Source organism: Pipistrellus hanaki (assembly GCF_964339955.1).
Source record: "Pipistrellus hanaki genome assembly, chromosome: 12".
Classification (NCBI taxonomy): Eukaryota; Metazoa; Chordata; class Mammalia; order Chiroptera; family Vespertilionidae; genus Pipistrellus; species Pipistrellus hanaki.
Window position 1 is genome coordinate 26,459,455 of NC_140514.1, and position 26,488 is coordinate 26,485,942.

General features: G+C 37.3%; 2 protein-coding genes across 4 annotated transcripts in view; one reads left to right on the plus strand and one right to left on the minus strand.

Moving 5' to 3' along the window:
* Window positions 1-2,640, minus strand: part of ASB3 (ankyrin repeat and SOCS box containing 3) — a 64,563-nt gene extending 61,923 nt beyond the window's left edge. For 2 of the 3 annotated variants that reach the window (XR_014796500.1, XM_084900823.1), the window contains exon 1: window positions 2,469-2,639. The gene's annotated coding sequence lies outside the window, so the exon portion shown is untranslated. Of the gene's footprint in view, window positions 1-2,468 lie in introns of all 3 variants that reach the window. The other variant, XM_084900824.1, reaches the window with a different exon arrangement.
* A 32-nt stretch (window positions 2,641-2,672) lies between these two features.
* Window positions 2,673-25,926, plus strand: ERLEC1 (endoplasmic reticulum lectin 1). The gene is made up of 14 exons (XM_084900815.1): window positions 2,673-3,031; window positions 9,250-9,354; window positions 10,929-11,009; window positions 11,549-11,626; window positions 12,236-12,299; window positions 12,945-12,979; window positions 15,894-16,117; window positions 16,209-16,338; window positions 19,413-19,574; window positions 20,199-20,258; window positions 21,443-21,567; window positions 23,278-23,355; window positions 23,636-23,711; window positions 25,828-25,926. Exons 1-14 carry the CDS (start codon window positions 2,867-2,869, stop codon window positions 25,897-25,899), a joined length of 1,455 nt encoding a protein of 484 aa, XP_084756941.1. The 5' UTR covers window positions 2,673-2,866; the 3' UTR covers window positions 25,900-25,926.
* The last annotated feature ends 562 nt before the right edge of the window (window positions 25,927-26,488 follow it).

The following is a 26,488-nucleotide window of genomic DNA, read 5'->3' on the forward strand; positions in this document are numbered from 1 at the left end:
AAATTATCTAGCCCTGCAACTTAAAGAATTAGAAAGAGAGCAACAAGAAAAGCCCACAGTAAGCATAAGGAAGGAAATAATAAAGATCAGTGTAGAAATAAACAACATAGAGACAAAAAAAAAAAAAAGAAATTCAAAGATCAATAAAACCTAGAGTTGGTTCTTTTTTTTTTTTTTAATATATTTTATTGATTTTACACAGAAAGGAATTGAGAGGGATAGAGAGAGTTAGAAACGTCGATGAGAGAGAAACATCGACCAGCTGCCTCTTGCACACCCCCAGCTGGGTCTGTGCCCGCAACCAAGGTACATGCTCTTGACAGTATTCGAACCCGGGACCTTTCAGTCTGCAAGCCACGCTCTATCCACTGAGTCAAACGGGTTTCAGATAGAGTTGGTTCTTTAAAAGTATAAACAAGATTGATGAACCTCTAGCCAGGCTCACCAAGAAACAGAGAGAGAACCCAAACAAACAAAATCAGAAATGAAAGAGGCGAAGCAACAGCCGACCCTCTCCCCCCACCCCAATATATACGAAGGATTGTAAAATAACACTACAAACAGCTCTACTCAAACAAACTGGACAACCTTGACGAAATGGGCATATTCCTAGAAAAATACAAGCTTCCAATCTCAACCAGGAAGAATCAAGATTTGGAAACCGCCTAAGTGCCCATGAGCAGATGTGTGGAATAGAAAACGGTGATACATCTATACAATGGAATACTATGCTGCAGTAAAAAAGAAGGAATTCTTACCATTTGCAAGATGGAACTAGAGAGCATTATGCTAAGGGAAAGTTGGAGAAAGATAAATATTACATGATCTCACTCATTTGTGGAATATAATAAACAACATAAACTGTTGTTGATAAACAAAAATAGAACCAGAGACATAGAAGCATGGAACAGACTGTCCAACCTATGAGGGAAGTCGAGGGATGAAGGGGTAAGAGATCAACCAAAGGACTTGTATGCATGCATATGAGCATAACCAATGGACACAGATAGTAGGGGGGTGAGGGCATATGCTGGGGGGTGGGGACAGCCCAAGTAAGGTCAATGGGGAAAAAGGAGACTCATGTAATACTTTAAACAATAAAGAATTGAAGAAGAAGAAGAAGAAGGAGGAGGAGGAGGAGGAGGAGGAGGAGGAGGAGGAGGAGGAGGAAGGAGGAGGAGGAGGAGGAGGAAGAGGAGGAGGAGGAGGAGGAAGAAGAAGAAGAAGAAGAAGTAGTAAATAAATAAACTACTCTTCCTGCTTTGTAGAAGAAGAAGAAGAAGTAGTAAATAAATAAACTACTCTTCCTGCTTTGTGATTTGGTTCAAATTCGGGATTGGGGAGAAGAAGAAGAAGAAGAAGAAGAAGAAGTAGTAAATAAATAAACTACTCTTCCTGCTTTGTGATTTGGTTCAAATTCGGGATTGGGGGGAGAAACAGGCTTTAGCATATCTAGAAACAGATTTACTAGCTTTTCCCACCACAGAAAGACAGTGATAGGTGCCCTTTTTTCTAACACTATGTGAAATTAAAACGGTGGCATTTTTTTAAAAGGAGGTGCAAGAGACCCAAACTTCATCTCTTATTTTGAATGCAGGCAGAAGCGTCTTAAACCTCATGTGATTCGTATCCTCACATTCACTTGGCCCTGAAACCTCACATAAGGAAACTTAGCCTCATTGATAGAAACAACAATCCAACATGTCATCAATGGGCCCAAACCGGTTAGGCTCAGTGGATAGAGCGTCAGCCTTTGGACTGAAGGGTCCCGGGTTCGATTCCAGTCAAGGGCATGTACCTTGGTTGCGGGCACATCCCCAGTGGGGGGTGTGCAGGAGGCAGCTGATGGATGACTCTCTCTCATGGGTGTTTCTAACTCTCTATCCCTCTCTCTTCCTCTCTGTAAAAAGTCAATAAAATATATTTTTTAAAAAAAACACAAACAAACATGTCATCTATGGAATGAAGGAGGAGCCTCACGTGGGATAAAAAAATAAAATAAAAAATGTAGAGACAGCGATACCCAGCTGCCCTCCCCATGAGGAGAGGCTGGTCCATGCCAACCTCGGAGGACTTCCGGTGTTCTCAAACTGTGACAGGTTCCCTCAGCGCGGGCATCCCTCACCCAGGGCGGCAGGGGCTGAGCAAACTGCCCGCGTTAGTTGGCGGAGGACGGAGGACCGCCGCCCGCCGCCCGCCGCGGAAGAGGCGCAGAGAAGCCTCCCTCGGGAAGAGGAAGCGTGCAGGTGCCAGGCGCGGAGACCGGGGAAAGAAAAGCAGCGAGAGGGAAGAGCCACCGAGAACACCGTCCCTTCTCCCTGGGCACCACTTCCAGCTTTCCCGTCTGAGCCCCAGACCTGGCCCGCCCACACGACCCCTGCGCCCGTGCGTGTCAAACTGCTGCCCGCGCCGGACAGCCGCGCGGGAAGGGCGGGCGGGCGGGCGCGACCACCGCCTCCCGGACTCACCGGTTCTCTGTGCCGTCACTTCTCCGCCCAAAAGACTGGCCCGAGGCCCGGTCTTCAGGCGTTCCCCTCCGGGGAAGCCGCTGGGTTCGATTCCCCTCCCCGCGACACTGCGGTGGTGAGAAACCAGCAAAGCCCAACCGCCGTCCCGGCTTCCGTAGCGGACTGCCCGATGACCCCGGATGTTGATACTCCGCCTGCCCCGGAAGCGGTTGGAGGGTGGGCCCTACGGGCAGGGGCGGCGTAGCCCGGCTCTCCGGAAGGAGACGTGGCGGCGGCGGTTGGGCCCTGGGCTGCCTGGGCGCTTAAGTAGTCCCGCCGCCTCCTCCTCCTCCTCCTCCCCTCCTCTCCGCTGTGGCAGAGGAGGCTGTGTTGGCGGCTGGGGAAGGCGGCGGCGGAGGATGGAGGAAGGAGGCGGCGGCGGCGCGCGGAGTCTGGCCCCGGGCGGGCCGGTGCTGTTGGTCCTCTGCGGCCTCCTAGAGGCGTCCGGCGGCGCCCGAGCGCTCCCCCAACTCAGCGATGACATCCCTTTCCGAGTCAACTGGCCCGGCACGGAGTTCTCTCTGGTCAGTGCCCTCGCGAGTCCGTAGCCATCTCTCGCTTCCTCCCTGCGTTCAGGGTTCGGCCCCCTTCTTCCCTCGTTATAGTCTACGCTTGTTTCTCCTAGAGCCACCTGTGCAGGCGCATGCCTCCTTCTCCCCCCCCTCCACAACGCATTCATTCATTCATTCACTCGTACAGCAAGTGTTTCTCCCAACACGTGGGGATGTGGATGTGCCCTCCATGCTGAGCCTCGGGGATCCAGCGGTCAGCTGATCACTTTTTCAATCTGTCTCCCTCTACTAGACTCGCTTTACCCACACTCCCTATCCGGGGAGGACGTCTCCCCTAGAACCACGTCAGGAGTGCGCACCTTTTCTTCTCTTCTCTTTGGGAAGTCACTGCTGCAGCTGTTGCACACCGCCCTGCCCACACAGCCTGGTTACTGCAGAGAGGAGTTCCCCCTCTCCTTCACCTTCGTTCTTCTCTCTTTTATGCGCACACGTCCATATGTGCACAGCTCGTTTCCCTTCAAAGCTGCCTTTGAGATGGCAGTTTGGCTCAATGCAGAATGTCCTTTACAGTCTTGATGCATTACGACTGTCCATTAAGATCCCAGAACGTGAGATTTTTATGACCAGTTTTCCAATAACGAACATACATATAACCTCACCGTAATGAAATTCTGCAGTCCTTCTCTTTGGGGAGTGATTGCTGCAAAGTCTTCCTATCCACTGTAAGCCAGTGAAAATGGTGCTTCTCTGATACTTACCCTGTAGTGATTGATTCATTTGTTTCAAACTGAAGTCCTTGGAAATGGAAAACATTAAATTTTTTTGTTCCATTTGCCTATAGTCATTCCACTTGGGAAACTGTTTTAGTATATTGTCCTATTACTATTTCATTGAAACAAGATGTAACTGGAGAAAGGATGTCGTCATTGCCGCAACAAGTTTCCATTTGCAAATGTTAGTTTTTGCTAATATTTCACACCTGCTTTATTTCTCCACCCATCCCCTCCCCCCAATTTTCAGTTCTCTTATTCTGGCAGTTCAAATTTATCTAAGTAAATATTTGTCTGGGAAGCCAGGTTTATCTTTCGGTTAATGCCAAGAAATATAGGGTGGGGCAAAAGTAGATTTACAGTTGTAAGTATACAGAACAGAGTTTATTCTTCTATAATTATTAATTATTGTATCCTTTTCCATAGGAACAACTATGAACCTCATTTTGCCTCACCCTGTATTGATAATATACAAGTTATAAGTCAGATATAACTTCAGCAGGGTTCGGGTTATTGTTTCCAGGCAGCACACTTGTAAGGAACATGACAAATGTTTAAAGACTGTGGTCATTAAAATATTTTACTCTTGCACCTGTGTTGTTGTTGTTTTTTTTCTTTAATTTAAAAATTCATGCTCATATATGGCCCTACCAAACTTACCAATTTATAAATGGATGATTTAAATTATCCTTTTTAGAGGTTACTACCAAATTATTCAGTTTTCTTTCTGGCCCTGCTGTTTACTAACTAGAAAGGGAAAATGCTATACCAACCTTTCACATATCTGTCAATTGTATTTTGAAATTTTGTTTTTAATTTTTTTTTGTTTTTTTTTGTTTTTGGGGTTTTTTGTTTTTTTTTTTTTTTTGGCAATGTATAATCTAAGATGGGAGCAGTTGAAGATTTGGGGAGACTTTTTTTGTCTTTTTTTTTAAAGTTTGAGTTACTTTCAGAAAAATCTAGGTTTTTTCTATGAGTTGGCAAAAGGTCTGTAGCCCTCAGGCAAAAATAAGCCCCAAGAGACATCATTGATCTTTTAAATTTTTTTAAAATATTTTTATAGTCTTAAGGCTTTCCTACTTATATAATTGAAGCTGCAAGCCTCCTCACCTGGCATTGTCATTTTTTTTTATGGGCCAGTTGGTTGGACAATTGTGTAAAACTAAGCAGCTGCAGGAAGTAGGGAGAGGGCCTTAATCTCTCTGCCATCTAAAATTGGAAGGGACTGGATTAGATCCGGATTTCTTTTAGGTCTAAAAGTATTTTGTGCTTTAAATCATCGTCCCGTCGGCACCGGTTTGGCTCAGTGGATAGAGCGTCGGCCTGCGGACTGAAAGGTCCCGGGTTCGATTCCGGTCAAGGGCATGTACCTTGGTTGCGGGCACACCTCCAGTAGGGGGTGTGCAAGAGGCAGCTAGTCGATGATTCTCTCTCATCGACGTTTCTAACTCTCTATCCCTCTCTCTTCCTCTCTGTGAAAAATCAATAAAATATATATTTTTAAATAAATAAATAAATAAATAAATAAATCATCGTCCCATTCATATATATCAAGAGATATATAATTATTACAATCTTCCAAATTTATTTGGAAATAGTATTAAACACCAAAAATTTGTAAATTTTTAAATGTTTACATTAATTAATATATTCTTTTTTTAAAAAATATATTTTATTGATTTTTTACAGAGAGGAAGAGAGAGTTAGAAACATCGATGAGAGAGAATCATCGATCAGCCGCCTCCTGCACACCCCCTACCGGGGATATGCCCGCAACCAAGGTACATGCCCTTGACCGGAATCGAACCCGGGACCTTTCAGTCCGCAGACCGACGCTCTATCCACTGAGCCAAACCGGTTTCGGCGTTTAATATATTCTTTTTTGGTTTTTTGCATTAAATTTTGTTTTTATGTATATATTTTCCTTCTGGAATATCACTTCTAGGTCATTAAAGTGTTCAATTATTACTTCACAGAGTTCATGGATTTCAAAATAAAACTACAAAATAAGTCTAATTTTCTCTACTTCTGTTGTTAATATAGAAATGTATTCCCGCTCAAAAACTTTCCTCAAACACTTCACTTTGGAAGAGTGGTGACCTACTCCATGGTAGCATGTTATATATGTTGACAAGTTGTGCCACTGACTTTATTTTACAGCCTCTTTCGGATAGTTCTGTCTCTCATTCTTAATCTTAATTCCTCCAGATTCATGTCAAACATGAGGGATTTCTCCCCTGTCTAGATATTTGTATGTAAAGTTCTTTAACCTTAAATTACCAAGCCCATTTGTTTATTGTCATTATTTTAAAATCTGATTTTTGTCAAGTCACTAATATTACCTGTTACAATGAAAATAAGGTTTAAGTTACATAAAACAAGTTTTTTACACCATCTGTAATTCTATACATGCAGAATTTATTATATTTTATTTGCTTAAATTAAGAGCCTATTTTATAAAATCAGAAGGAAGCATTTTAGTAGTAGATCGAAAAAAATTTTAACTTAGAAAATCGCAAAAGTTTTTAAGATGTTACTTTTTCCCAGTAATTTCCATTACAAAAAAGAAGGGTAGAATTTGTTACAAATTCTTCTTTATCATCCCAATAAATGACTCTGTTCAGTAAAGAATTTTCAGATATAAGAATTTCTTCTTGATCTGTTTTATTGATGAGGAAAGCAGCCTTTCCTGAACTAATAAAAGACAAATCTTTGCATCTTCACACAAACTAGCAATGGCTTCTATTTTTTGTATGTTTTGCTTTGTTTTGTTTTGTTTTGTTTTATTTCTGATTTCAGAGAGGAAGAGAGAATGAGAGAGATGGAAAATTCCGTGAGAGAGAAACATCAATTGGCTGCCTCCTATATGCCTTCTACTGGGAATCGAACCTGAGACCTGGGCAGGTGCCTTATTGGGAATGGAACAGGTGACATCGGTGCATGGGGCGATATTCAATCCACTGAGCCAAACCACATGACAAACAGTTCCTTTTTCCATTGTTAGCATTGTGATGAACATGTCAGCAAATAAGTTGATATTGCTATAGAATTCAACTCTGAACATTAGAGCTGCAGATACTTCACAAATAAAGGTGGATACGTGCTAATGTCTGCCTTCATTACAGTACAGCAATGATTCTACAATAATTCAGACCATCCATTGTTAAGAAATGTGAGTCATGTTTGAAGAACTCACTATCATGTGTTTTGAATATTGTAAAACATTGAAAGGCATTATGCTATAGCAGCTTATTGGCTCAACTAAATATATGTTTCTAAGGATTCCATTAGTGTAAATTTGACTTTGCAGCTCTAACTTTCATTCCCCCTCTTATAAAATTTTTTTTAAAAGGATCCTGAGGGTGAGGGGTAATAAAAGGTAAAAGGGGCCAAATATGTAGTGACAAAATGATTTGACTCTGAGTGGTGGAAACAAATGCAATACACAGATGATGTGTCAGAGAAATGTACCCTTGAAACCTATATGATCTTATAAACCAATGTCACTCCAATAAATTTAATTTTTAAAAAAAAAAAGGATCCTTGACCATAAACCAGGAATCTATATAGTTATCTAAGAAAAAATTAACAAAAGCTGATTCAAATATATTAAAACAGTTAAGAGCACAGGAAATGGAAACTGTACTTATTGCTGTTTTACCTTGGACAAATTATTTAAACTCTGGACTTCAATTTCCTTTTCTGTAAGATGGATAGAACACTTATTTTGAGGAGCAAGGAGTTAATAACTGTAAAGGACTTAAAATTGTGCTTTCATGTAAATACAGCTCATATTTACTGCTATTTTTTCATTTAAATTTATTGTCTTGGGAAAACATTGCCCTAATTTGCATTTGTGTTTAAGATGACATTGGTGTCAAGTAGAACTGATTTTATTATGGTTAAACGTTTTTGTTAAATTGAGACAAGAACAAAGGTACTTAATAGTATAGCTAAATAATATAGTGGTTTCATAGTACTGTAAGAATAGAAAAGATAAGAGAGAATTGAATTATCATAGAACTCATTATAGACTGTGAAATCTCTGCCTTAGTAGTTAGTGATACCTTTGCTATCACAGATTTTTTGAAAAAATAATATCAGTTATAAATGAGATGTTCATTTAAATTACATTGGTTCAAATTGATTTGCGACTTGTTTGCTTTATAGTATAGAAAGATTTAGGGAAAGTTTTGTTAATATATATCAGGAATTGGTAAATTACACCTTTGAGCTTGCCCACTATCTGTTTTTGTAAATAATTGTTTTTTATAACATACTCAATCCTATTTGCTTATATATTGCCTATGCACTTTCTTACTACAGTGGCATAGTTGAGTACTTACACGGAGACCATACAGCCCACAAAGTCTAAAATATTTACTATCTGGCCCTTTATAGAAAAGACTAGAGGCCTGGTGCATGGATTCGTGCACTGGTGGGGGGCATGGCCTGTGGGGATCGGCCAGCTGTGGGAATGCCGCTCATCTCAGTCAGCCAAGCAGCATTCCCACTGTGGGAATGCACTGACCACCAGGGGGCAGCTCCTGCGTTGAGCATCTGCCCCCTGGTGGTCAATATGCATCACAGTGACTGGTCAACTGGTCATTCTGTCATTTGGTTGCTGGACTTTTATATAGAGAGATTTGCTGACCCATGGTATATACCAAAAAAAAAAGTTAAGTCAGCACAAATGACCCATGGTGATTTTTTCTTTTAGAAGTAATTTATCTGGACAGTATCCAAGTGTGAAAAATACAACACTATATTTTGTTCAAGTGTCCCATCTAACACAATTGCAAGTACTTTTATAAATTGCTGTACATTCTTACATTTAGGTGGTAATTGTTAGAAGTAATAAGTATTCAGTGATAGTGTATCCATGAGCATTGCCTCTTAATATTTTTAACCCATATTTTAACTTCAATTTGTTATTCTTTCTTTATATTCCAAACTTTCTACTTCTTTCTCTTTATTCCAAACTTTCTTTTTTGTTTATAGTTTTCTGTTATATTGTAACACCAGGATAAAGTTTGTCATCTTCATTTTGCCATTTAAAAATACATATGGCCGAAACCGGTTTGGCTCAGTGGATAGAGCGTCTGCCTGGGGACTGAAGGGTCCCAGGTCCCGGGTTCGATTCCGATCAAGGGCATGTACTTTGGTTGCAGGCACATCCCCAGTTGGGGGTGTGCAGGAGGCAGCTGGTCGATGTTGCTCTCTCATCGACGTTTCTAGCTTTCTATCCCTCTTCCTTCCTCTCTGTAAAAATCAATTATATGTATATATAAAGATTATTTAAAAAAATAAAAATACATATGATCTTTTCCCTTTTCCTTTGGAAATATGTTTTAAAATCCTCTATTAAAGTGATGAATAAGTTTGACTGAGGACTGTAAGTTATCAGTGTAATGCAATTTAGCTAGAGAAAGTAATGTGTATTTTTTGTTCTCTGTCTAGCCCACAACTGGAGTTTTGTATAAAGAAGATAATTATGTCATCATGACAACTCCACATAAAGAAAAATATAAATGCATTCTTCCTCTTGTGACAGGTGGGGATGAGGTATGTTTTTATAAGTATATTGATAATCCCTGTCACCAAAGATACTTATTTAAAACATTGCAACTTCATACTTTAATATTGAGTGACAGGTTTTTAATAATCCTGTTTTGTTATAGTAGTCACTTCTATTATCCTGAAGTCTTTGATTTTACAGTTCAACTTGGAAAAATTAACCACCAATTATTGATGTTTTGAATGAAAATCTAACTCCATTCTTGCTTTCCTTTATAGATATGAGGGTTTTGTAACAAGATATACTTTTTAAATATTTATGTGACATTTTTAATAGAGAATTGCTAATAAATCTCTAGGCACCTTATGCTTCCTAACTGCCTTAGCTCATGCCCATTTCTTCCTCCTAAACTGCCCTAACTAACTGCCTCTTATCCATCCTTTAAGGCAATGACTTCTTTCAAGATGAAACAGGAGAGGCAGCATGGTAAAATGGAAAGGACATCAGCCTAGGAGCCAGGAGGCTGAGGTATAGGCTATAGTTAGCTATGAAACCTTGAAAAAAATTTGAAACTCAGTTCTTCCACTCAATAAATTAATTGAGCTGATTATGTAATATTTTCATGATCTGTGAAATGGAAATATTAAACTCATTGAGTGCTTCTTAGTTTTGTTCAGATTTGAAATCGGCGATAGCTGTTTAATTTTGTTTTAAACTTATTTAAGCCACAAACCACCCACACACAATCATACACATATGTATATATTTGGCATTCAAATCTGAAGTGTAAAAATACCTAGAAAACTTAAGAAGTACCTTAAAACTTTCAAAATAGTCTACAAGATTCAACTATCCTGAGGCTTTTTTAGCTAGAATTTGGGCAAAATCATTTAAAAATTCTGAAACAGTCCATAAGAATTGTTCAGTAAACTGATACTCCAAAAGCTTTTCTTAAGAGAAGAATGGAAAATTATTATATGGCTCCATATTTTATGCTTCAATTCTTTTGAAAAAAGTGGTATCACCATAGGTTATTATTGAAGGACTAGAGGCCTGGTACAAGAATTTGTGCACCAGTGGGGTCCCTCAGCCTAATGTGCAGGGTCAGACTGAAACCAGCCCCCAGGGGGTCCCAGATTGCAAAAGGGTGCAGGCCAGGCTGAGGGACCCCACTGGTACACAATCAGGGCCAGGGAAGGACACAGGAGGTTGACCAGCCAGGGAGGGATCATGGCAAGGCTCCAGGGCATGTCTCGCCCATCTCACTCAGTCCTAATTGGCCAGACGCAGCAAGCTAACCTACTGGTCAGAGCGTCTGCCCCACTGGTGGTCAGTGCACCTATAGGAACTGGTTGACTGGTCAACTGTCTGCCCCCTGGAGGTCAGTGCACATCATAGTGAACGGTTGAGCTGCCTTAGCATATCATTAGCATAATATGCTTTGATTGGTTGAATGGATGACCAGACACTTAGCATATTAGGCTTTTATTGTATAGAATTTGACTTTTTTTTCCTTTTTATTTCCAAGCAATTGTGATTTGACCAATGAGTTAACAACCAGCAGTAGAGTTGGGTGAAGTTCTAGAATAATTGTAAATATTAAACTCTAGTTCTTTCATAGGAAGAAGAAAAGGATTATAAAGGTCCTAATCCAAGAGAGCTACTGGAGCCACTATTTAAACAAAGCAGTTGTTCCTACAGAGTATGTATTCTATGTTTACTTGATAACTAGAAAATAAATTTTCATCAGCCAATAAGCCCTTGAATATAACTTAATTTCTTTGATGTGTCACATTTTCAGATGTAAATCTAAGCTACTGCTTGATAGTATTTGTTCACTTAAATTCCGAATAGTGTATGTAGAAAACACCCAATAATACCAATATCAAATAGTAGCATTTACCAAACGGTTTTGAATGTTTTTCAGATCAAAATAATTTTCCTTATATACAATTTTAAGTAGAAATGCTACTTATTATCTTGTAAGCTATATGGAAAAATGATCCCTAAGCATGCAGGTTATTCTATAGCTATTTTCTTCACAGAATTTTCACATATTGCTAATTAGTGAAAACCATGAGTAGACTCCAGAAATTTCATTGTTTTCTGAGGCATAATAACTTTCATTTAATGAAAGCTTACTCTAAATCTTGGGGAAAACCTTATCTACCTTAAGTATCAAAAAATAACTCAATTGAGTTATGCGGGTTTTGTGTATTTAAATACATCCTTCTTTCTTAGATTGAGTCTTATTGGACTTATGAAGTATGTCATGGAAAACATATTCGGCAGTACCATGAAGAGAAAGAAAGTGGTCAGGTATGTTTTCCTTCAAAATACCAAATATGGCCAAAACCGGTTTGGCTCAGTGGTAGAGCGTCGGTCTGCGGACTGAAAGGTCCCGGGTTTGATTCCGGTTAGGGGCATGTACGTTGGTTGCAGGCACATCCCCGGTAGGGGGTGTGCAAGAGGCAGCTGGTCGGTGTTTCTCTCTCATCGACGTTTCTAGCTCTCTCTCTCCCTTCCTCTCTGTAAAAAATCAATAAAAATATATTTAATTAAAAAAAAAAAAAATACCAAATATGCCCTGGCCGGTGTGGCTCAGTTGGTCAGGCATCATCCCATGCACCTAAAGGTGTCAGCTAGATTCCGGGTCAGGGCACATGCCCTGGTTGTGGGCTCGATCCACAGGAAGCAGCCAAATCAATGTTTCTCTCTCTCCTTCCCCTTTTCCCTTCCTTTCTCTCTTTAAAAATCAATTTAAAATTTTTTTAAAGAAAATACAAAGTATGGAACATTATAAAAGGAGAACTCTAATAATGAGATTAACATTACTTTTTAATATTTTAACATTAACATTTTAAGTTTGTATTTTTGAAAAATATATTTGCAAAATACTTATATTTTTTATTTTATTTTTAAATATAGAAAGTAAATATTCACGAGTACTACCTTGGGAATATGTTGCCTAAGATCCTTCTATCTGAAAAAGGTTTGTGTCTATACTGACTTGATAGTAACGCTGGAATTTGATATTAAGTAAATGTTCAGTTTGGGATTTAAAAAATTTTGTTGGAGACTATGAATTTTAAAAACACTAAAATAAGTTTCTGAGCAACTCCTTAGAAAACTTTTTCAAAAAGATATTTTCATTATTTTCCACTTTAACAAACATTATGCTTTTTTCTACCTATTAATATTTTTTAAAATCTTATAAGATATACATGTTAGTGTTATATAGTGCTAGTCCTGCTTGACGTAAGCAAAGTTTTTATATATTGAAATAAATATGTAGATGTATCCCTCAAGTTGTGGAATATTTTATTAATCTATATTCAAATTGATCATTAATTTATGATTAAACTTTTTACTGAGATAAAAATACTTTAAAAGAATAGAATACTATTGTGACCAGGTTTTTTTACATCAAATAGAGTATTTCCTAGGCAAAGATTAAATATGACTGTCCTTTCAAATAACACAATTTCAACTTGGTAAGACTAGTAAGATAAAAAAGTACATGCATGTTTAGAAAGAAGTTTAAGATTACAGAGTTGATTGAAAACTTAATCATTTGTGCCTTTTATGTAGTCACTGTCATTCTTTATATTTACCTTACTCTTGTATTATTTCACAGAACAAGAAACAGAAGAAAAGGAAAAATCAAGAGAGGCAAGTGACAAATGTTGATTTTTCTCTCTTAACATCTGTTAGGCATGAATTTATATAACTTTATTGATAAATATAGTCATGTGTTATTTAACTGTATTAACTATCTCAAAAGATTGGGTGAATGAAATTTGCAGTATGTTAGGTTTTTCTGAGAAAAGTTACACTATGATACTCTTATTTACTTTGAAGTTCATACAAAAATAAGCAATTTTATCAAAGGCATGTCTGGGAAAGCTTCTATAATATCATTATATCACCTCTGTACTTAACAGAGGTTCCCTCTCTTTAACTATGAGAACAATTACAATTAAGCTTTTGTGTTTGGTCTCTATCTCCTGTGGGTAAAACAGATAAAACTATCTATGTAGGCCCTAGCTGGGTAGCTCAGTTAGAGCATAGCCCCAATACATCAAAGTTGTAGGTTCGATCCCTGGTCAGGCATATGCAGGAGTCAACCAATGAATGCATGAATGGGTGGATCAATAAATCAATGTTTATCTCTTTCTCTTTCTCCCCTTTCCTCTCTAAAATAGATAGGTAGATAGATAATACATAGATACATAGATAGATGATAGATAGATTGACTTAAAACTATATAAATAACAAGATATCAGACCACAGGCATATTAAAAACAAGGACTGTCTTTATCTCTTTACCCCCTGCAGGGCAAAGCAGAGTGCCAAGCATAACAGAGGCACTTCATAAATGTTTATTGAATGTGAATGCATAATTGATAACTGAATTGGATTATTTAAAAAGAATGATTCTTTAGGGTACTTAATCACAATATTTAAATGCCCCTGTAGTTCAATGAATGCTTTCTGAATCTTAAGAATTTTCAGGGTTAGCCGAAACCGGTTTGGCTCAGTGGATAGAGCGTCCGCTTGCGGACTGAAAGGTCCTAGGTTCGATTCCGGTCAAGGGCACATACATTGGTTGTGGGCACATTCCCAGAAGGAGGTGTCCAAGAGGCAGCTGATCAATGATTCTCTCATTGATATTTCTAACTCTCTATCTCTCTCTCTTCCTCTCTGTAAAAAAAAAAAAATTTTTTTAAATCAATAAAATATATTTTTTAAAAAAAATTCCAGGGTTAAATTATTGATAGAGGATATTTCTCTAAATGACTTTATATCAGAATGATACTTTTATTAGAATAAAGTGAAATGACAGCGGCCTTAAAAATTACTTAAAAGGGATGCCTAAAATTTAGAAGGGTGGCTTTGGGGAGAATTGGTAAAGCTAAATGTAGAAACACATGGCATTGCTATTTTAAAATATTCTAATTTTACACACTACCTTTTAGATAAAACATTTATTTACTGTGGCTCTGGAGGATAGCAAGATGAAATTCAAAGTGTGAAATTATAGTGGGGGCCAATGGTAAGATATGTACACAGATAATAATTTAATTTAAAAAAATAAAAGACTTAAATTGAAAAAAAATTGGGGGGGAAAGTATGAAATTATAAAGGAAAGGGTAAAGGAAGAAAATTAACATTTATTGAGTACTGATTTTTAAGGCAAGTTTTGTGCCAGGCATGTAACAAAAGATAATGCTTAATTCTCCCACAACCTTAGAGTATATTCAGAGTGGGCCAAAAGTAGGTTTATAATTGTGAGTACACAAAACAGTTTAGTCTTATATTACTATTTATTAATTATTATTTTCCATATAAACAACTATCAACCTACTTTTGTCCCACCCTGTATATTATTACTCTACTTTTACAAATGGCAAACTAGTAAATTCAAAGCTTAGGTTTGAACCCAGGACTCTCTAATTCTAGACACTCGCATGAAAATAACATATAAGAAATCACAAAATATTTTTCTCTGGAAACATTTATTTATTGCCTATTTGGACATGCGCTGACAGGGTACCAAAGTGATACAAGATGAGCTCCCTGCCTCCAAAGCCCTTACATTAGGTTTTTCTTATGTTTATGTAGATGATAATATGGAAGCTAACTCTCTAATAATCCTTGTCCTCTGAGGTGTTCTCCCAGTTCCCCCCATTCCATGAAAATTTCTCCATTTTTCTTTTGCTGGCTTTAAATATATTTATTAAAGAGTTTGAGTTTATGTGCTGAAAAAATATGTCTATTCATATTAATAACAGGGAAAAGGAATAAGCAGATTAATAAACAGTACAGTATTTAGATTGCTGTTTTAAAAGATAGTGTTTTATTATGTAACTCTACATTTTGACAAATCAAACTTCAAATCTCTAGAATCTAAGCTTTAACAGCCATGCACTGAGAGTTTAGTAAAGAAAGCACTGACCAGCTCCATATAGTATATTCCTACATTTTTATCTTAGTCTCTTTCTTTAGAACTATTAAAAATAATTCATATTAAAAATGATATTTTAGCCTTTTATATAAATGTGCATTTACTTAACATCTTCCTTTTTCTTTTTTTATTTTTTTTTATTTTTTTTAATATATTTTATTGATTTTTCACAGAGAGGAAGAGAGAGGGATAGAAAGTTAGAAACATCAATGAGAGAGAATCATTGATCAGCTGCCTCTTGCACACCCCCTACTGGGGATGTGCCCGCAACCAAGGTACATGCCCTTGACCAGAATCGAACCTGGGACCTTTCAGTCCGCAGGCCGACGCTCTATCCACTGAGCCAAACCGGTCCCGGCAACATCTTCCTTTTAGTACTAAATAAAATTTTCATTTTTTTCTGTATTAAACTAGCTCTGAAATGTGTTTCCTCAAATAAGAACTAATGAGTCAAAAGACTATTAAAGGGAGAACTCATAGAAATACATAAAAGTTACCTTTATAAATATTAGTTTGTAAATAAACTGTAGTTGTCTTCCTTTCAGATTAAGTGCTTCTCCCATCTTCACTCCTACCCCCATTTCTAATGAAAAGTTTGTTCTATACTCTTTTTTGAAGATTCCCACTAAAAATATCGAAGGTCAGATGACACCCTACTATCCTGTGGGAATGGGAAATGGTACACCTTGTAGTTTGAAACAGAACCGGCCCAGATCAAGTACTGTGATGTACATATGTCATCCTGAATCTAAGCATGAAATTCTCTCAGTAGCCGAAGTTACAACTTGTGAATATGAAGTTGTCATATTGACACCACTCTTGTGCAATCATCCTAAATATAGGTAGGATGTGGATTTAATATTTTAAGCATGAAATGCACATGCTTTAAAGTTGCCATTTGCTTAATTTTAATGCTGTATTCTTACTGAACAGATTTCGAGCATCTCCCGTGAATGACATATTTTGCCAATCACTGCCAGGATCACCATTTAAGCCCCTCACCCTGAGACAGTTGGAACAGCAGGAAGAAATTCTAAGGGTGCCTTTCAGGAGAAATAAAGAGGTATGAGAATTATCTAATAGTATTTTCTCAGAACTTCCTTTTCCAGATAATAGAGTACATACAATAAATTGAGTGTATTACATATAGCTTTTCTTTTAATAATTGATATTTGGCCTATGGTTTGCCTTTTAAAAATGGATCAAGCTTTATTATAAAAATAAATAACTTTTTTCTTTTCAAACAAAAATACAAATCTATCAGAATTTTGTTTGATGTTCTGCCTGTGTTAATATGTTAATATAGAGATGACTAGACTATTAGGAGTCTATTTTATGAAGTTCTAAACACTACTACTTGCCCTCCCTCTCCCTTTCTCTCTGAAATCAATAAAAAAATATTTTTTAAAAAAATAAAATAAAACCTACTACACAAACTACTGTCATCTTGCTTTTATTGTAATAATTTTTCTTAAACATGACAATAGATTTTCTATCCATAAGAAGCAATAATAAATGGTCATGCTTTTATTCTTCATACTTGTCTTTATCTCAGCTGCAGGTTTCACTGTGCAGTATTATTTTTCTTCACTAACCTTACTGTAGCCCAAAGCACGAATAAAGATTTGTGCAAGAATGGGCTTTCATTCCCCTGGCTGCCTGCACCGCCTTTTCTCTGGCCGTAGCAGCCTTTCCACTCCAGCCCAGAGCCACCTTTCTGCCTTTCCATGCTGCCCAAAGGCTCGGAGCAGCTGGGATGGTGCAGAACACCTGCGTTGTCGCCATGGCAATGACGCAAGCATCCCACCCAGTCCCCAGCTGCTCAGCGCTTCTCTGTATGCAAATTAACCTGTCGTCTTTATATTAATTTGCATACTCACTTCTGATTGGCTGGTGGGCATTGTGAAGGTACGGTCAATTAGCATATTACTTTTTTTTTTTTTTTTTTAAGAAGTGCGTTTAATTTTTTTTTTAATATATTTTATTGAATTTTTACAGAGAGGAAGGGAGGGGGACAGAGAGTTAGAAACATCAATGAGAGAGAAACATCGACCAACTGCCTCCTGCATACACCCTCATCAGGGATGTGCCCTCAATCAAGATACATGCCCTGGACTGGAATCGAACCCAGGCCAATGCTCCATCCACTGAGCCAATGCTCCATCCACTGGAGTCCACAGGCAAACGCTCCAACCACTGAGCCAAACCGGTCTCGGCAGCATGTTAGTCTTTTATTAGGTAGATAGTTTAGTCTGTTAGGCCTTAGCTCCTTAGGACTATGTTTCATTTTTAATGCTCAGCATTTAGTGCCAGGAGCATAGTAGGCTCTGAAAGTGGAAAGAGTTATACATAAAATTCAAGGTCCTTTCAAAAGATAAGAAGCCATTTTGGCAATCTTTGTTCTTCCTTAATATTGAAGGGGAGACAGGATAAGGTCATTAGTTTCTAGAGTAACTGCCCAATGACTTCCAAGCTGAAATAAAAAGAACCACAGTTGGTCAATGGCCCCTCCAGCAGGTGAAAGAGGAAGTATTATGTCTACTGTACATTTACTAGGAACCCTTTTTGTATTTAATTTTAAAAATTATTTTATTCAATTTTAATTGGTATGCTCACTTCTTCAATTCTGGTCTAGATTCTTTTCCTCTTCATTCACTGTCAGTACCCAGCTTCTAATTCATTCACCCCTTTCAGAACTGTCCTCTTCTCTCCACCCTTCCTCTTTCACTCCCTTACTTTAAATCCTCTTCATCTCTGGCCCGGGTTCTTGCAGCTCCTAAGTTGGCTCCTCACCTCCTGGTTCATTATTACTCTTCCCTCTTCCCTGCCATTGCTGAAGTAAGTAATTACTTAAAAACCTGATCACTCCATGTCTTTATCCAAAGCCTATAACAGAATGTCCAAACATGGGATTGTATAGTTTTTCACCACATAGTGCCTGCTTATCTCTCTAGCTTTAAATATCATACCATACCTTCCTCACACCTTTGCTTTACCTCTTCCTCAAGTTCACATGTATATGCACACACAGACACAAAACACATGCAGACATTCACATAAGTCACAAATTATTATTTATGCTTTAAGCCTTAACCAAGGGTTTTCTCTCTGAATTTTTCATGTTCCAATTTGTTGTTTAAGTCTGTTTGAATTACCCTTACCTCTGTGAATCTGCTGGAACCTGCACCCTTATATACATATTTGCTCTCCCTCAGTTTCTCTTTACCCTGCTTGTTATTCTTTACCCATAGTAACCACAATTTTTTATTTTATTTTATTTTTTGCCGAAACTGGTTTGGCTCAGTGGATAGAGATTTGGCTGGCGGACTGAAAGGTACCAGGTTTGATTCCGGTCAAGGGCACATACATTGGTTGCGGGCACATCCTCAGTAGGGGATGTGCAGGAGGCAGCTGGTCGATGTTTCTCTCTCATTGATGTTTCTAACTCTCTATCCTTCTCCCTTCCTCTCTGTAAAATATCAATAAAATATATTTTAAAAATATATAGATATAGATGTATATATATATTTTTTAGTTTAACAGACATTTATTCCTTTAATTGAACAACCTCTACACACAAAATAGATGGCTTAAAGTAACCACATTTTTAAAAACAATGTAGAAACACAAAATCTAACAAGTAGCAAAATACTTTATAAAAATAATGAGACAAGCCTAGCCAGTGTTGCTCAGTAGTTGAGCATCAACCTATGGACCAGGAGGTCATGGTTTGATTTTCGGTCAGGGCACATGCCCATGTTGAGGCTTGATCACCATTAGTGGGTATACAAGATGCAACCTATTGAAGATTGTCTCTCATCATTGATGTTTCTATCTCCCTTTCACTTCCTCTCTGAAGTCAATACAAATATTTTTAAGAGATAATAATGATACAAAATATATGAAATGGAAATTTTCCCTGCATGGGAATAATGGTCACCATACCCCTAATGAGTAAATGGAACTAACATTTTTTAAGAATGGCAAAATCCATTTTTTTTAAAAAGACACTAAAAAAATTGAATAGACAACTTTTATTTTCCAAGTTTTCTACAGTATAAAAATAATAATGTAAGTCATAACTGAAAAAACTAAGTGTGGCAAAGAAGCCCTTAAAACATATGTGCTTAATTTTAGGAAGATTTGCAATCAACTAAAGAAGAGAGATTTCCAGCAGTCCACAAACCCATTGCTGTTGGTTCTCAGCCTCTGCTCACTGTTGGAACAACCCACATATCCAAATTGACAGATGACCAACTTATAAAAGAGTTCCTTAGTGGTTCTTACTGCTTTCAAGGGGTGAGAAGTGAATGTTCCATTTAAATACTTAGTTTACAGCTTTTATTTGCATGTTATTTAGTCAACGGGCATTAGCAACACTGAAAAAGTTTTTGGTCTATATAGAGAAATGGCAACATTTTGGAAGCCTCTCAATGGACATTTTTCTCTCTGCATCTTACTGTACTCTAATCCAGAGGCATTATCATTCTCTTTATTCACAAGCTAAAACTTGACCTTTATTTGACAGACGATATATATATAACTGAGAAACATGTGATTCTGGTTAACCACTGGAATAGGCATCAGTGATTATATAGCAATCACATTTAAAACTTGAGTTAACATCTACAAAGGTAAAACTTCGACCCTGACCAATAGCTCCAGTGAGACATGCACTTAAAGGGGAATTTTCATTTTATTTTATCAAAGCATACAGCATTTGTTCTCTGTATTTGTCTATTATTTTGTCAGTAATTTTTAATTTTCAACAATGTTATTGCTATTTCAGGTGTTTTAATATATATATATATATATTTTTTTTTTCTATTACTATGTATATTTCTATTACTATTGTGTGGCAATATTGAGAGAGGCCCCAATCCCCCCTTCTCTGTATGTAACTTGATCTGTTTTTTTCTGTAGGGTGTTGGTTGGTGGAAATATGAATTCTGCTATGGCAAACATGTCCATCAATACCATGAGGTATAAAACAGCATTTATGTCAGTCTACCACTAGATGTATTAGTTTTAAACATTTTTATGTATATACATAAATGTAGGTATAATCTTTTTTACTTATACAGAAAAGATCTACTAAGTAGTATCATGGAGGTCTTTCCTTATCAGCAACAACTGATCTTTTCAGCAGGTACAGAGGATTATGTCTGCACCCACATGTATTTAGCCAGACCTCTAGTGATGGACCTTTAAGTTACTGGTATAAATAGGAAGAAGGAAGAAGGAAATGAATACAGAAAGGAAGGGGTTCGGGGAAGGAAAAGTGGGGAGAGAGCATTAAGTCCACATATAAAACAACATGTAGTTAGTGTTTAAAAATGAATAAATAAACCCGGCCAGGGTGGCTCAATAATTGAACATCAACCCACGAACCAGGCAGTCACAGTTGATTCCCAGTCAGGGCACATGCCTGGGTTGCAGGCTCCATACCCAGTCAGTGGTGTGCAGGAAGCAGCCAATCAGTGATCTTCTCTTCATTAATGTTTCTATTTCTCCCTCTTCCTTCCTCTCCGAAATCAATAAAAATATATATAAAAAATAATAATAAAAGCAAAATGGGAAAGGGGTTTTCTGAATAGTCTTGATGCAAAAATGAGCTTGGTGTCAAATGAGCAATGTGAAGAGTAGTGTCATTTGAAGGTTTGCATTTGAAGGAGTAGAACATGGAGAAAGGCTGAGTGGAGCTGCAATGGTTCAGGGTAAGAGATAGTAGCCAAAGATTTAATTAAGAATCACAGTGGTCTGTGGTCATATCATCTAGGTATGACAGATTAAATTCCTGGTTGGGGGGAGATGTTGGCAATGGAAATGGAAAGGAAGAGTCTGAAGCTGAGAAAATCTCCCAGAAAACAAATTGACAGGAATGATAGATGTAGGAGAAGAAGGAAATTGAAGAGTCAAAAGTAACTATGTCTGAAGCTAGTCTGATTAGAAAGTAGTTTCCTTTTCCAGTGAAACAAGGAATAAGAAAGATAACCAGCTCAAATTTCTAAAGGTCAAGTTTGACTAAAACATTATTACCACTACTGGTAAATATAGGTATCCAGTGTGCATATGAGCATAGGGACTACAGCTTATAAACTATCAGCATAAATGTCCATTTGATGATATCAAGCATGCACTATCATACACGTTTCTTCATATGTTAGGACAAGGAGAGTGGGAAAACCTCTGTGGTTGTCGGGACATGGAACCAAGAAGAGCACATTGAATGGGCTAAGAAGAACACTGCCAGAGCCTATCACCTTCTAGACGATGGTACACAGACAGTCAGGTAAAGATTAACTTTTTTTTGTCTTTGGATCGATTAGTAGAATATTTAAAACTCAGAATATTGAAAAACATAACAAGTAAAATATCTGATCAGTTTTTTTCAGAGATATCTCTTAGGGTAGTTTTTTGGGTTTTTTTTTTTTGGGGGGGGGGGGGTGCGGGGAGGGAGATGGGGGAACAACTTAGTGTAATAGTTAAGGCAAGTCTCTGAGGTCCACTGCCCTGGATTTAAATTCTGGCTCTTCACTTAACTGCCTTGGGCAAATTTCATAGTTTTCTTAAGCCTCACTTTTCTTTCTTTTTTTTTTTTAATGTATTTTATTGATTTTTTATAGAGAGAAAAGGAGAGGGATAGAGAGTTTTAGAAACTTCAATAAGAGAGAAACCTCGACCAGCTGCCTCCTGCACTTCCCCTACTACAGATGTGCCCTCAACCAAGGTACATGCCCTTGACCAGAATCAAACCTGGGCCTTTCAGACTGCAGGCCAAAGCTCTATCCACTGAGCCAAACCGGTTAGGGCAAGCCTTACGATTCTTATCTATTAGTATTTGCCTTAAGGATTATTGTGACATTTAAATAAGGCAATTCAGGCAACAGTTTGCAATAACTTTTGGCTGCTGCCAAAACTTAACAGTGCTGGATGCTATGGTAATAAGAGTGGTGGTGGTGTTAGCAACAATGCTCAGACCAAGTGTTAGGTCTGAGGTTGTTACAAAGCATTTGCATCTTTCATGTGTAATGTTTACCTCTTTAAGTTACTTAGGTCTATGTAAATATACTCTAGCATTTCCCTTTGTTATTTAACTTTTGTGAAGTTATGGTTGAAAATAGTTCAACAGTGGCTTTTTAAAAATCTACCTCATATCTTTTTCTTTTGGGCTAATAGGTATATCTTGTTATAGGTTAAGTAAATTAACCTCTTGTTTCCCAATAATAACTAAGCTTTAGCTTTTCTAGTAGTGTATTGCCTAGTGAATTTTAAATTATTTCATTTTTTCCCCCTTCTTGGGTATTAACTTTGTTCTTCCTAGCACAGACAGTACAGAGAGACTGTTTTCAGAATGTGCTGACTTCTTGGGCTAACCAAAACCAAAGTTAGCAAAATTAAGAGATAGGCAATTAAGTATTAGAAAAATTAAACTACTAAACAGAAGGATTTTTCTTACGTTTGTGTATGTTTCATGTGAAAATAGCTCATGGCAACAAATAGGGACGCTCAGAGTTTGAAGCTAGCAGAATTAAAGCTTTCTTTGGATCCTGCTTGTTTGGAATTTATATATTAACCTAGGCTTTATCTTTTTATACCTGCCCTACAGCATTTTTATGGGTGGAGCAGGATGGAGGATGGGAAGAAGGGAAAACTCTTCCCCTAAGCAAACAATATACAGGACTGGAGAAACTGTTAATTTTAAAAGAACAATGTTTTTAAAAGCAATTAAACCTTAACAATTTGTATACAGATAAATAATATGCAAGTTTTAGATCATTCTTATTAAACCACTACAGAGTATCTCAACTTTATATTTATAGAATTTGAAAGATTCTCTGTGACATAGCCCTAAAAAAATAGGTATTTTTAAAAAATATTTTATTAGTCAGATTTTTTTTCACTAATGCACAACTAAACCTCTGTCTTCTCCTATCCATCACAATTACTCTAAATTAGTGAAATTTTAGTTTAATAAAGCATTTGTGTTTTTCTGATTCAGGATGGTGTCACATTTTTATGGGAATGGAGACATTTGTGATATTACTGACAAACCAAGACAGGTGACTGTAAAACTAAAGTAAGTTGGACCATCAAATTATGTTTCATGCCTTTTTCTTTAATATATTACCTATGGGTGAAAGTTTTTATAAATGTAAAATGTAATTATGAATAATTGTACTTATTCATAATCATTGGTATTTTATAATAATTATTAAATCATAAATAATAAAGTATTATTCAATTCTTTATTGAATTATACAGGTCCACTTATGTTGAATTTTTAAAGCTTAAGAGTAAAACAATTAAAATTAATTTTTTATGGTATGGGCAGTACCTTAAAGTACTCTCTATTTTAGGTGTAAAGAATCAGATTCTCCTCATGCTGTTACTGTATATATGCTAGAGCCTCACTCCTGTCAGTATATCCTTGGGGTAAGTAAAAATAATAATACTCAGAAACTTTTACCTTTTAGCATTAAGTCCAGAAAGACCTTCAGGAGTCTCTAACATTTAATACTACTACTCTAAAAACTATTATCTTCTTATTGGGGTATAATATGCATAAAATTAAATGCAAAGATCTTGAGTTTGATGAGTTTTGACAATTTTATATAAAATATACACACTAGAGGCCCAATGCACTAATTCATGCACCCCAGTGGGGTCCCTTGGCCTGGCCTGCGGGATCAGGCCAAAACCAGCTCTCTGACATCCCCCAAGGGGTCCCGGATTGTGAGAGGGTGCAGGCCAGGCCAAAGGACCCCACCAGTGTACAATCAGGGCGAAGGAGGGATGCAGGAGATTGGCCAGAGGGGGATGAACCATGGGAGGGCTCCAGGGCGTGTCTGGCCCATCTCACTTGGCTGGACCCCAGCAGTAAGCTAACCTTCTGCCCAAGGTGGTCAATGCATGTCATAGTGACTGGTCAACCCAGTCGACTATCTGCCCCCTTGTGGTCATTGCACATCATAGTGAAAGGTTGAGCAGTCTTAGCATATCATTAGTATATTACGCTTTGATTGGTTGAACAGCTGACTGGTCAATCAGATACTTAGCATATTAGGCTTTTATTATATAGGATGTGACTCTGACTCAAAACAAAGTGTCTTTCAGTTTTTCACTGCAGAAAATTTTCTTATACCCCTTCCCTGTTAATACTCCTGAATCCCCAAAGATACCCCTGTGTGATTTTGAACACTATTCATCAGTTTTGCCTATTTTTTTTTAATTTCATATGAATGTAATTATATAGCATACAAAATTTTTTATGCCTGGCCTCTAACTCAACATTTTTCAGACTCAACCATGTTGTATGTATCAGCACTTCAATGTCTTTTTATTACTAAATAATATTCTTTTATATAAGTATCCCACATATGCTTATCTCTTCTTCTATAGATAGATATTGGGTTCTTGTTTTTTATTATATGAATAAGGCTGGCATGAACATTTTTTTACATCTTTTTGTGGTCATTTGATACCTTCCTCTGCTATTTCCCATCCAGCTCTTAGAACAAATTTATTTCTGACATAATTTTATATTTCTATCATTTTCCTTTAACTTTTATGGCTTGCTTTTCTCTGCTAAAATTCTCCATCTATTCATACATGTTGTTTACCTTTCCCACTATTTCCTCCATCATATTTATTATAATTATCTTAACATATGATAATTTCAACACCTGGCCCTTCTTTGGGTACTTTCCTTTGCCTTCCTGAAGTTTACACTGATTATTTTGCCATAATCGTCTCTTTTTGTTGTGTGAAACCTAGCTATTTTTAACTAGTATTCCTCTCTTATTCTTGTCCTTTATTCCTTTTTTGTCTCATCTCTTTTTTTATTGATTTTTTTAAGAGAGGAAAAGGGAGGGGGGGGAGAGAGAGAGAGAGAGAGAGAGAGAGAGAGAGAGAGAGAGAGAGATAGATAGAAAGAAATATCGATTGGCTGCCTTTTGCATGTGCCCTGACTGGGGATCACATCTGCAACCTGGATATGTGCCCTGACTGGAAAGCCAACCTGCCACCTTTTGGTGTATGTAACAATGCTCCAGCCAGCTGAGCCACACTGACCAGGGCTCTCTCTCATCTCTTTTACTTAGAGATAAAAATTTATCATCTACCTTTTAGGTATTTTATATGGGTGACTAAAAATTGTTTTTCAAAAAGCTTATTTGTAGAAATAACTATGGTTTATCTAAAACAAGGGCTTGTATACATTTAACAAATTTATATACATGTATTCATTTAGCAGAATAATACTGAATAAAGAAAGTATTCATAGCTCTTGCCGTTTTGCTCAGTGGATAAAGCGTCGGTCTGTGAACTAAAGGGTTCCAGGTTCCAGTCCGGCCAGGGGCATATGCCTGGGTTTCGGGCTCAATCCTCCCCAGTAGGAGGCATGCAGGAGGCAGCCAATCAATGATTCTCTCTCATTGATGTTTCTAGCTCTCAATCTCTCTCCCTTCCTCTCTGAAATCAATAAAAATATTTTTTTAAAAAGTATTCATCTTAGCAACTTTTTAATAATTTTATTGTTGTTGTTCTTTAGGTTGAATCTCCAGTGATCTGTAAAATCTTAGATACTGCAGATGAAAATGGACTTCTTTCTCTCCCCAACTAAAGGGTAATAAAGTTCAGGGGAAGAAAAGATCATTGGAAGTCTTTATGGTTTCTCACCATGTGTCTCATTATAGAGTTCTCAGCCACTGAGCCTCATTTAAAGGATCATATAAAAGGACTCTCAACCACTTTGTGAATATATGTGTGTATATAAGAGGTTACTGATAAACTTCTAGGGCAGACATTTGTCTCACATTTTTCATTTTTGTTCTGCCTTATGAACTGGTTGTGTTTTTCTTTGCTTGGATAATGTGATTCCAAAGTAAATCTCACCCAAGCAGTTTAGACTCCAGCCTAATGAAATGCCATAATTGTACCTATTGAAAGTTTTTAAATAATAGATTTATTATGTAAATTATAGAATATATAACTAGTTAATGAAGTAAAGATAATGAAGAAAGAAATTGTTAGGTTGCTTAAATGAGAGACTTTGTAAACTGTGTTCTAGTGACTGAAATCCTTTTCAACAAATTTTTATTTTGCAACTGCTCTCTACCCAGTATTGAACTAAAAACTGGGCACATAGTAGAGCCTCACATATAAGTTTTCACCTCTGTTAATCCCAAGAAATTTATTTATAATAGGTTTCC

Bases quoted from the DNA above. Each gene is read 5' to 3' on its own strand.
- ERLEC1 (XM_084900815.1), top strand. From the start codon at position 2,867: ATGGAGGAAGGAGGCGGCGGCGGCGCGCGGAGTCTGGCCCCGGGCGGG. The intron at 9,355-10,928 runs GTATGTTTTTAT...GTTCTTTCATAG, and splicing joins TTGTGACAGGTGGGGATGAG to GAAGAAGAAAAGGATTATAA. The intron at 19,575-20,198 runs GTGAGAAGTGAA...TTTTTTCTGTAG, and splicing joins GTTCTTACTGCTTTCAAGGG to GGTGTTGGTTGGTGGAAATA.